Below are 12903 nucleotides of genomic sequence, written 5' to 3'. Positions count from 1 at the left end.
ACCAAGCCTACAGAAGCAGCCATACTGGAATTCTTGAAAGAGGCATCCACATTCAACTCAGTTGCCCCGCTTTTAAGTGCCTTCCACATCTGAGCTCTTACAAATTCCCTTCCACCTCTGCATCAAAGATATATTTACATCTCATCTTCCGGATTTCCCAACATGTAGTAGCAAATAAAGCAATGCTAAAGTCATCGAGTCCCATTTTCTGCTTTATCCGCTCATCCATCCAACTAGCCATATTGCACATCTTTGATTCATTGAACCTCAGTGACAATAGAGATCCAAACTAACTTCTCTTAGCCTATGGTCATAAGAACAAGCACTTAAAAAAATACTTTCACGTCTTACATGCTTATCTCAAGCACCATAAAAGGTCCGTTTAGATTGACAGTGAAAAAAAATAACTTATTTCCAATTTGACTTTTAGAAAAGTAAGATTGGGTAAAAGTTAAATTAGGTAAAGTGAATTGTGTTTGGATTGGAGTATAAAAAAAATTAGTTTGTAAAAGTAATATTGGTAAAAGGTTATTTAAATTATGATTGAGAGTGAGTTTATAAAATTACCGAAATGGGTACGGGTAAGAGATTTCAAACGACAGACACGAAAATTCACTCCCCTTTACTTTTTCTTCAAATGGCAACAGGTTAATGGCAGAGAGAAAAAAAAAAAAAAGATTTCTGACACACCATCAACGGTCCAGAATAAACTCTTCAAATAAGTTCCTCCCAAAAGCTTAATTTGAAACGCATGGTTAGGTAGCTTATCAAAGATAAGTCCAATTGTATATATGTCCTCCCAAACATGATATGATTTTCCAATCAGGCTTCTGCCCAAAATAAGTGGTTTATGGGCCAATTTAAGCCCTGCCAAACAGGCACAAAATCATTTTAAAGAGCTAATCCAAACATCCTTTAAGCATGCTCAATGGATTCCACTTGACTTCTACAAATATCACATGCAAGTGTGTTGGAACATTTTCTTCTATACAGTGTTTCCTTGGTGATCAAAGCTCCACTCACTGTCCTCCGCATAAAATGAGCCACTTTGGGAGGAAACTTCAGCTTCCACAATTGATTTCACAGCTGTTTAGAGATTTTATAAGAACATCCTGGAACCCTTAGCCTTTCTTCCTTCTTCTTTGTCTATTGCCTCTTTGATTTTTTCTTTTTTAACAACAACAACAAGCCTTATCCCACTTGTTATTGTTGTTAAAAAAAAATTCATTTCTTCCTTGATTTTTTTTTAAACGAACATAAATGTATTTCGTTCCATCAAAATTCATTTCCATTCTTATTATCATTCCTATTCTCATTTTCATAAACATATTTTACAAACCAACCAAAAGAGACCTTTATTTATGTTCTGTGTGAAGTCACACTACTCCATGCACGTGTTAATAACATTTATTTTTGAAAAAAAAAGAAGTATTGCTTCCTAACATAATGTTAAAAGGATGATCAAAAAATGTTACAAGTCAAAATTGTAGAAGTCTTTAAAACAAAATTTAAATTTATATATAATATATAATTAAATAAAAATTAAAAATGATAATGTTCACATATTCCCATATCAGGAACTCACCAAGACACCAACATAAAATCACAGCAGGATATAGTTTGTTTTAGTTTTTAATTTATTTTGTGCATTTTTTTGGTTTTTTTCTGAGGCATTTTTTATTTGGTTGAACAATTTTATAAAGCCAATAAATTAATTGCTCTTGCGTACAAAAGAGTAGAGACAATGAAATGACGACTTGATGCACTTATCGCCCATTGATTCAGCTTTCACTGTGCCCTCGATCGTCTTCATCCGTTGTTTTTAGAGTGTGTTTGGTATGAGGGATATGGGGGAGGGGGGGAGGGGAGGGATTTTAATCATTTCTCCTTGTTTGGCACACACAAATTTTAGGAGGGGAGAAAATTTTTTTTAAAATTTCCCCTCCCCTCCAAAATTGAGAGGATTTGGAGGGAAAGGGTAATATTTTATCATATTATGACTATTATGCCCATATTTTGTCATGTTGTAATCATTATGTCTATATTTTGTCATGTTGTGACCATTATGCCCACGCCTTAAATAAAATAAGAGTAAAATTGTTTATATTAAAATATTTTTCCCTCCCCTCCCCTCTTTTTTTATAAATTTAAACAAGATAATATTAAAATCCTTCCACTCCTCTCCCCTCCCCTTCCCTCCATTAAAATCCCTCCCTTCCCCTTCCTCTCATTGAGCCAAACATACCCTTAGGCTTTGTTTGGTTGGGGTTTTTTTGAAGGGAGGGGAGGGGATAGGAGGATGTGTTTGGTTCGGAGGAGGGGAGGGGAAGGGAGCTAAAAAAATTTGTCTTTTTGTGCTCCCCTCCCCCCTCCCCTCCCAAATTGAGGGTTTTTGGAGGGGAGAGAAATATTATGAGAATCTTGACAAATATGCTCATGTCATTTTTTGAATAGTCCAGTGGTGCCTTCTTAATATTTTTTTGGTTTCGCATGATTACCTTCGCATTCCCTTCCGCGGTCGCTCAGTTACACACACAAATATAATATGCATATATGTTAATTTATTAATTAATTATATATATTAATATATATTATAATTATAAAATGACACTGTTAATATCATATATATATATTATTTCCTAATATGTGGAGGGTATTATTATATAGTTAAGGTCTTGTCTTTTTTTCTCCCATTCACTTTTCTAATATATATTATACTTTTATTTCATAATTTTTTTATCACATATAAGTGAGGTAATTGGTTTTTTTTGAAATTGATAAATTCGGAAACAATAATTTTGATATAAATATTGTAATAAAAGAATAAATCAGTCTAAATATATAGATGATGGCATATTTATCAATTTATAATTCCTTCCCCTCTCCTCCCCTTGTGAACCAAATAAGAAATTTCCCCTCTCTTTCCTTCCCCTCCAACCAAATAAAACCCATGACCTCCCCTCCCTTCAAAAAAACCTTTAATTAACCCCCCCCCACCCCCATTGAACCAAATAAAGCCTTAGGAGCAGAGATAAACCGCTTTTCCATGTTTTCCAACATCTCATTTTCATTTCATTGCTTTCAGAAGATGACATAATTGATGAATGAGGATTCAGGAGCAAGTTTCTTGTAGCGATCAAAATTGTGTTCTTTGATTCAGTTCATTCGCAACTTCGCTAGGCGGACGATGGTTTTCTCATCAGAAGACTCCTTTCTTGTTCCCATTCCGTGAGCGAACTAAACGTCTTTCCCGTCATCGAACTGCGGTAAGCTCTTTCTCTCACTCAGATTTTTTTCCGTACTTATTCTCTCCTATCATGACTAAACTTGGTCCAGTTAGTAGATTGGCTTCTCAATTTCAGTTAGAAAGTGTTCAGTTTGTTTCTCTTCTGCTATCTATACTGGGTAACTGTCAATTGGCTGGTAACTCTTCGCTGTTGAGCTCATTTTTTCTTCTTTGGACGGCATGATGAGTGAAGTCTCAGCTCGTTTGGCTCACCATTATAATTATATATGCATTTAGTTATTTCTTGTATCTATAATTAGACTCACGTTCGAAAACTTATCAGTATTTCTGAGATGTTAATATGGTAGTTTTTGCTCTGGGCTTTCTTCCTTTTTCGACCTGTATGGTCATGGATGAAGCCCTGATGCTTTAGAGATGTGTGCTCTTTTTTCAAAATGGTGCTTCAACTAACACAAGGCCATTATTATGTGGACTTCTTTTGCTTCACTGGAAGGATTGAAGTATTTTCTAATGTAGATGGTTAGATGCTGATATAATTGTTTAGTACTTAATATACATCATCTTTCGGGATGCAATCATGGTTTGTGTTTCACTTGAAGCGAAGTGGGAATATTGTTACTCTTGGTGCCTCTGTTAGTTAAACCACAGTAGAAGTCTCTTTCTTATGTAGTGGGGCACCGAGAAGAAATGAATTGAGGGAAACCCAAAATTATATCCCTATTTATAACTGAACAGTTCCCATAAGCAGAAGAGACATTTAATTAAATGCTTTTTTTTTTTGGGGGGGGGGGCTTTGGGTGGAATTGGCGATTGTTGTCCAAAATGGAGTTCACGGGAATGTATTATTTGACTGTGTACTGCGTTGTTTGATTCTCATACATGTTAATTTTTATCCAGATCTTTATACTTTGAAATTTATGTTGTTCTTTGACAGCATCTTAGTTGAGTCTGGCGGATGGCAGAAGTTTCTCTCAACAGTGAGCCAGTAGTAGATGATGATGCTGATGGATTTGAGATTGAAGGGGATTGTGGAATGGCAGATTTTATCAGTCAAACTGGCATAATCCAAGGGGAGAACCCACTTCCTCCTGCTGTTGGAATGGAATTTGAGACTTATGAGGATGTATATTATTTCTACAATTGCTATGCCAAGGATCAAGGATTTGGGGTTCGAGTAAGTAATACTTGGTATAGGAAGAGCAAGGAACGGTACAGAGGAAAACTCAGCTGCAGTAGTGCTGGGTTCAAGAAAAAAAGTGAAGCAAATCGCCCAAGACCTGAAACAAGAACTGGATGTCCAGCAATGATAAAGTTCAGGCTGATGGATTCCAAAAGATGGAGAATTATAGAAGTGGAGCTTGAGCATAATCACTTGATAAGTCCAACAAGTGGAAAGTTCTACAAATCTCATAAGCGCTTGGGTTTGGGAACCAAAAGAGCATTGCAATTAGACAGTACTGAAGAGGTTCAGAAAATTAGACTATTTCGAACCGTGATTATTGATGGTGAGACTAATGGAAGTGTAGATGTTGATGAAGGACAACCCAAAAGCAAAGCTGTATGGTCCAATCAATTGAAGCTAAATAAAGGTGATGCAGAGGCAATTCTGAATTTTTTTAGTCATTCACAGTTAGCAGATCCACACTTCTTCTATGTGTTGGATATCAATGAGAAGGGATGCTTGAGGAATTTGTTTTGGGCCAATGAAAGGTCGAGAGTAGCATACAATTATTTTGGTGATGTAGTTGCAATTGATACTACATGTTTGACAGGTGAGTATGAAGTTCCTCTGGTTCTATTCCTGGGAGTAAATCACCATAAACAATCCATTCTGTTTGGTTGTGGATTGATTGCCGGTGAGACCATTGAATCATATACATGGCTATTCAGGGCATGGATTACATGTATCCTAGGACGCCCTCCACGAGTCATTATTACTGACCAATGTAGCATCTTGCAAACAGTGGTTGCCGATGTTTTTCCAAGAGCTTCCCACTGTCTTTGCTTATCCAATATCATGCAAAAAATTCCAGAAAAACTGGGAGGATTGCTAGAATATGAGGAAGTGAAAGTGGCGATTGGCAGAGCAGTTTGTTACTCTCTGAGGACTGAGGAATTCGATGCAGCTTGGGAGGACATGATGCAGCAATATGAAATTAGAGGTCATGAGTGGCTTCAAGCATTATATGAGGATAGGAAACGGTGGGTTCCAGCTTATGTGAAGGAAACATTCTTGGCCGGAATGTTTCCAATACAACCAAGTGATGCTGCCCCATGGTTTTATGAGGGCTATTTAAATAAACAAACTCCTATAAAAGAATTTCTTGAAAAATATGATCAAGCTTTGCAGACAAAGTGGCAGCATGAAGCACTTGCAGATTTGGACTCAAAAAATTCAAGCTTTATGCATAAAGCAATGTGTTACTTTGAGTTGCAGGCCTCAAAATTGTACACAAACGAACTATTCAGAATATTTGAAAGGGAAATAAAAGGAATGTACTCCTGTTTAAGCACCAGACAGATAAATGTGGATGGGCCAGTGATCTCATACCTCATCAAGGAACAAGTTGAAGTTGAAGGAAATCAGAGAGTTAGAAGAGATTATGAGGTGTATTACAATGGGTCTGAAATGGAGGTCCTTTGCATTTGTGGTTTATTCAACTTCAAGGGAATCTTGTGTAGGCATGCGCTATCTATCTTAAATCAGAATGGTATAGAAGAGATTCCACCTCAGTACATTCTCTCAAGATGGAGAAAAGATCTGAAGCGAAGTTATGTTATTGATCATAAATCTTGTGGCATTGATATTAATAACCCAGTTCATAGGTATGATCATTTATATAGACGCATAGTGCAGGTTGTGGAGGAAGGTACGAAATCGCATGAACGTTTCAGGACTGCTGTGCAAGCGTTCAATGAGATATTGAACAAACTTAAACGCGTAAATTTGGAAGACCATGCGATATAGAGTTGCCTGTGAGGGCATATATATATATATATATATATATATATATATATTTATATTATATTTTAGATTTAGATGCTTTGTTTGTTACTTTCATGCATGTCCTTATTTCTTCCCCGCTGGATGTACAGTCGCTTAAAATTTTTCCTTAATTACTTAAGCAAATAGAAAAATATGCGTACCAATTAATCTTTTTTTTTTGTGGGCCTCAGATGCCAACAAGTTTATTTGGTTTTTTTTTTATTAGTCGTGTTTTTTATGGCCAAATTTATTAATCATGTTTAAATGCTTTCTTAATATGCCATTATGTTGAAAGGTATAGAAGAAAATGATACAATAGAGAATTCAATATCACTCTGATTCTTATTATAAATCATTTGTAATTCATTTTCACATATTAGAAAATACATTGACTTGATAAAATTTCTTAAATAAATCATTATGAAAGTTTTATCTTTCTGTATCTTTACGAATCATTCTTACATCTTTTTTTATTTTTATTTTTTAATAAAAATTAAATAAGAATAAAATTAAAAAAGATCTTTAAATTCATTACAAGCTATTTATATTTATGATCAAATTTTTTCATGAGATTGGTATGCTTATTTCTTCTTTTTTTATTCATTTCTCATTTCTCCTGATTTTTTTTTTAATAATGTAGTCCTTGTCCTAATCCGAAAAGTTAAAATTATTTTAAATTAATTATAAAAATACATAATAACATATATGATAATGTTAATAACGTGATTTTTAATTTACATCTTATACTTATTTAACTAGAAATTTCCCCCATACAACTAGAATATTTAATTAAATTTTAAATTCTAATAAATTGTATCATCTAAGGTAACTCAACATTTACTTCTTATAAAAGTGTGTTTTTTTTTTATTCATTCAAATGAGATTTAAATTAGAAATTCAAAAATTACAAGGAATGTATGAAAATTTAAAATAAATTAATTATTTCTCCATTTAAATCCTTAATTGACATACTATTTAATTATGATGTTTCCTATTTTATTCAATATATTCAAATCCCAATTAAGATATTATTCAAATTCAAAATTAATTATTATTTTCTTTATTTGAGCCTTCATTTGAAATCCTATTTAATAATGATACTCTTCATTTAATTCAATATACTCAAATTTCAATCAAAATATTCTTCAAATCTCATTAATTGAATATATTTGGATGTCATAATGTCATAAACAACCTGTTTTTAAATGAATCGGATATTACAAATTTTCAAAAATATGATTGATAATTGCATATTATTTGCAATTTCTTAGTCCAGCCACATGTTATTCTGAGGAGGTGTTTGGCAACATTCAAAAGTACTTTTAAGAAACATTTTTTTCGTAAAATGAGACAAACTCCTCCATATATTCACTTCATAAACCGTAAAAATACTTTTAAAACTATAGTTTGGTCTCTATCCAAACACCTCCTAAATTAACTCAGCTTATCGATTTCTTCGTAAATTGAATTTAACATGATTGTTTAATTGTTTTTACTTTTTATGGTCTGTTTGTTAAGAGGGAAATTTTTTTGGGGGGAGAGGGATTTTAGTGAGTTGGAAATAAATAATTGAAGAATTGGGGTTAGACACTTTTAATTAATTTTTTTTATTTTTTTCACGTTACATCTTACTACTCTTAGTCCTTCATATAAAAGCTAGTTTGATTTTTAATTTGATGATATATATAATACTCCAATTCCTTTTATCTTTCATATTTATCTATTTTTTTTAAAATAATCCTTATAGTAGTTACATATATTGAAGGTTCCATCAAATAATAATTTTAGCTAATATACATGATTAACAAGGCTATTTTAAGAAAGACAATACTTATTTATTACAAATAACTAACTTAACTAATTTCTTAATTTTTCCAAATTAGTCAACTAGGTTTTATATTAAGGACCTTAAGTAGTATTTTTACTAAAATTTTATAAGTCTAACTTTCGAATTTTTTGGATCGAATCCATTAAAATTTTGAAAAAATCCCAAAAAAATGCTTCTAAAATTTCAAAATTAGAAATGACTACAAAAATATATTATTATTTACTTTTCAAATGTTTGCTATTATTATTAGGGTGTAATAAATAAAAATGATTTAAAATTTTAAAATGTAAAGGTATTTTTTTAGATTCTCCCTGAAATTTTCTTTCCCCTCTATTTCTCTTGTACCAAATATAATCCAAAATGTCAATTTTTATGAAAAATCCAAAAATCAACCAATTAATTCAACAATGCATAAAAAGTTCATTTAAGCTCAAAATTATCATTTAAATCTTGGATTAATGTGGGATAAAATATATAAAAATTGTGCTTTATCAATTCCTTCATACTTAGCTTTTGCACTCCTGGGCAAAGTAAATGAAGACCAAAAAGCAGTAAAAGAACAAAAGAAAATCAAACAAAGGTCAATGTTCTAATCACAAGCAAAAAGTAAGTCAAAGCATTCAACATCTCTCTTATCCAAGTAATCTTCTCATGGATCAAGAAAACAAACATCATGGCAATTTACTTGACAAAGGGGAATCTAAGTCAAAAATCCCTCACCAAGGTTAATATGTATGTCACTCATCACTCAGAAGTGTATCGGCTTGTGTTTACACTCAAAACCATTCTATCCATTCCTCTTTCCATAGGCTTGACAAGAATCTAAATTCTTAACCATTAGTAAAGCAATTACAAGCATAAATCAAAAGGACTTTTATTAGGTTGTAATGGGGTGAAGATAAAGAAAGAAATGATATAACGTTTGAGAAAATAAAGTCGAACATTTTAAGATATGAAGAGAATCAGTGAAAGAATATAATGGAATGCAAGAAACTAAATCAAACTTAAATGGAGTCATTCTTCTTCTTCTTCTTTTCTACTTCTTTTTTTTTTTTTCAAGCTCTTTCTCTTTTTCTTGTCTGTTTTTTTTCCCCTACTTTAAACTTTCTTAGGCCTTATGTATATGCTCTTTAGACGTGACCCTTCATATTGGTGATACAAAGGCCCGGTTACTCAAGCATTAATAACTCCTTGGCACCAAGATGCTACTAGCACACTCATAGCCATCACTGGCCGTTTGACACGAAGATCAACATTGGTGATGAAAATTCCCGGTTACTAAATACAGCTTAAAACTAGAGGAGCGGAATCTTATTATAGTTTTTTTTTCTTTTCTCTTTTTTTTCCTTTCTTTTTTCACATTGACCCAAACCATAACTCCAAATGTGTTCCTGCATCCCAAGCATATATAATATAACACTCTACAACTCCTAAGACATTCAAAAGGGGTAGGATTTTTTTTTTTGGCTATGGGTTAAGAGAGAAAAAAATATGAAGGCTCAAAATGAGTTAAGCAAAAGATAAATGTATGAAGAGGGTAGACTTTTGGCTTATCTGGCTGAAAAAAATTGAAGTGAATGCCTTTATCATCTTTATGACTGCAAATGCACAAACGTGGTCTCAAACAATATTCAAGTCAAGTTTTAGATCAAGGAAAGAGATAGGGGTATACACACATGAAAAAAAAAATGCATTAGGCTCAAAACCTCACTAGGCATATGATTACTAGCTTAAATTCACCTAAGTCAAATCTATTGCCACTTAGTTTATCCACTCAAGACATGATCAATCACTTTTCAAATCAAGAATGCATCATACTTGAATCACTTCAAACTTGCAATCTTCACATTCGAAATAAAACAAAAAAAAATTTTGAACAGAAGATTTCTTTCTTTTCTTGAAAATAAGAAACAAAAACCAAAGTAAAAACCAAAATATTTTTCTTTTCCTCATTTTAAAAACAAAAAACAAAAACCAAAGAACAAAATCCCTCCCCTACACTTAAACCATGCTTTGTCCTCAATGTGAAATGCACATCTAATCAATACCAAAAAGTAATGCAAGTAAAAGAGAAAAGAAGGAATATGACCAGATGAGCAGAAATTTGAAGACCCAAATGAAACAGTAGAGTTGGCATATCTCCTTTGTCTGGTGGCAAGTCACATGGAAGCATCATTGGTATTTGCTTTTGATGTTCAAAAGACATCATCTCCTTCTTTAAGATCCTCAAAGAATGCTTTAATTTAAGTATGGAAGGTGTCTGGATAGGATGAATCAATCCATACACCTGCACAAAACCATAACTCCAAGTAATATCTTGTCTCATAAAAATATAATCAATAAACTCAACAGACTTTTTAGCAATTAAGGAAGATCCCAAAATAAATTGATGAAAACAAAGAGTTGGAACTCCCAAATATTTTGAACAACCCACAAAATCAATATGACTCTCCTCAATAAGAGTCAAGTTTGTTAGAGAATGAAGTGACAGGTGATTACTCAAAATGGTCTCCCCATGCTTATCATCATCATTACACAAAGCAAATTCTACATGTGAAATCTCATCAAGCAACATGTCCTTATTGTTTAAGTGCACATCCAACTCAAGATTCCCCCCACACTTATTCTCAACAGCATCCCCATTAACATCAGTCATGTCAAGAGCACAAGTAATATCAGTAGAATCAAAAGAAATACTACCTTTATCATGTAAAGCATTAATACACAAATGAGCATCAGTACTCAAAAAGGATATATTATCTTTGAACCTAATAGTGTATGGGGATTCAACAATAATCTCTTCATCAATTTCATCATCAGAGTCATCTTGCTTAAAATTCTCTGTTGACCCAACAAAATCAATAGAATTTGGATCAGAGGTATAGGAAGAAGTATCAACGCATGAATTGGAAGATGCAACATTATTTGACTCAATAGAACCAGTCAATCCAGAAACATCATCAGTACATGCATATTCGGTTACTGTACTACTCATGTCATCATGTGAAATGGTAGGAGCAAAAGGATATGGATCATTAGAGGGTGAAAAAGTGCTATCATGTGATAATTCACCATTTGTTTCCAATTCTTCACTTTCTAAGTTGCTAATTGCATTAGACAACTGCTGAATTTGAGTTTGTAGAGTCTGAATCACTTGATTGTGTTGCAATTTCCTTTCTTCAAACTTGTTTAAGAGGATTTGCATCATAGTCTCCAGCTTGTTCTCTAACTTTAAGTCTTCTTGAATAGGCATAACTTGATGCACATATCCAAGATTTGAGTAATCTTGCTACATTAGAACATTAGTCATGGTCTGCAGCCTACTCTCTATTCTTGAATATGGATCATATCCCTGTGTCACATCATGGACATAATGATAAGGCATAGAAATATAAGAATTATTTTCATAAGAAGAAGCATTCCAAGCCATCATAAATTTAAGATCAAGAACATCAACACAAATAAAAGAAAAAGAAAACTAAAAAAGCAAAAGAAAGGTAAAAAAAATTCAGAAAAATTAAAGAAAAAAACCTAGAAAATTGAAAAAAAAAATCAAAGAAAATTTGGAAAAAAACAAAAGAAAATTAGAAAAGTTAATGAAAATGGTTGAATTTGGCTAAAAGAACCCAAAATTGATTAGCACACCCAACAACTTTAATAACCAGAATTTCAAGAAAATCTAGGTAGCGAAAAGTTAAAATTCAGCACAAGATGTTTTAGCAAAATCAACCGAAAACAGAAGATGCAAGTAATAAGGGGAAAATAAAATGCAAAGAAAAAAATGCAGGAAAAACAAGAGAAATCACCTAGAAATCAAACCTAAAGTCTAACCATTGCTCCCCGACAACGGCGCCAAAATTGATCATGCCTCTGTCGTTAAAGTATTCAATTAAACTAGGTCCTAATTAATTTGTAGTTTAGGATCGACCTGGGTCATTACTTCCAAAAAGCAAGTTATGGGTTTCTTTAGGTAAAAATTTAGGTGATAAAAAAAAGTAATAAATTGGACCTAAACTAAAATGCAAAATTCTAATTCTAAATGCAAGATGTAAATGTCCTAAAATCTATATGAAAATTAAATTAAACTAAATGAATGCAATGCAATATTTTGGGGGGGATTTTTTTAGAAGGAAAATAAAAATGATGAATAAAGAAAATTAACTAGAAAGCAAAGAAAATTAACAAGTAAAAATTGAGAAGTTTCTTTTCAGGTAAGGTAGATGGGACAAATTAGGATTCACATGGATTTAACCTTCATAACCTTAATCAATTAATTAGACCAAAGAAAAGTGATAAGAGAGTGGAATTAATAAATTTAATCACCTATTTGAAACAAAGAGAACCCTTAATTTCAAAAACCCTTAAACTACTAGAGAACTCATAATAGTATAAGGTTGGTTAATTAAACTTATTAAAACCAATGAAAGCAACTCAAATTAATTCTGGAAATTATGTTTGAAATTATCCAATTAAACAATCAGACAATTAACCAACTTAATTAAACAATTAAGTGGCAAAAGGACCCAAATTTTGCAATTCAAACCACATTGATAATTAAATTCATAATGAAAACTCAATTATAAATTCAATTAACAATGCAAAGGTTCATAAATATAAATTCTAACAAGTGTCTCAATACAAACAAAATCCAAATATCAATCTAATTCAAGAATAAAAATGACAATCTAGAACTACATTGTCTCACAAAAAGTACAACTTAAAATTATTTAAAACTAAATAATTTCAAGTCTTTGAATTAAAAAGATAAATGGAATATCACTCTTTTGTAGTCTTCAAATGCTCATCCAAGACTCAAGCCTCCTCCATGCTTCTCCCAAGTTG

At 32.3% G+C, this 12903-nt stretch overlaps 1 protein-coding gene across 2 annotated transcripts; it reads left to right on the top strand.

Annotated features, from left to right (window-relative positions):
* Positions 1 to 3025: 3025 nt before the first annotated feature.
* On the top strand, positions 3026 to 6381 carry LOC114724222 (protein FAR1-RELATED SEQUENCE 6-like). Of its 2 annotated transcripts, none has more exons than XM_028910537.1 (2): positions 3026 to 3266; positions 4203 to 6381. In XM_028910537.1, the coding sequence occupies exon 2, from the start codon at positions 4203 to 4205 to the stop codon at positions 6213 to 6215; it is 2013 nt and encodes a 670-aa protein (XP_028766370.1). In that variant the 5' UTR covers positions 3026 to 3266; the 3' UTR covers positions 6216 to 6381. The 2 variants fall into 2 exon arrangements, with proteins under 2 accessions (XP_028766370.1, XP_028766371.1); XM_028910538.1 differs by having other exon boundaries at positions 4182 to 6381.
* Positions 6382 to 12903: the final 6522 nt, after the last annotated feature.

The sequence above is a fragment of the Neltuma alba genome, unplaced genomic scaffold, assembly GCF_004799145.2.
Source record: "Neltuma alba isolate B1F8T4 unplaced genomic scaffold, ASM479914v2 tig00012180_pilon, whole genome shotgun sequence".
NCBI lineage: Eukaryota > Viridiplantae > Streptophyta > Magnoliopsida > Fabales > Fabaceae > Neltuma > Neltuma alba.
The sequence above is the reverse complement of the archived record's forward strand: the minus strand, read 5'-3'. Positions and strand labels throughout refer to the sequence as shown.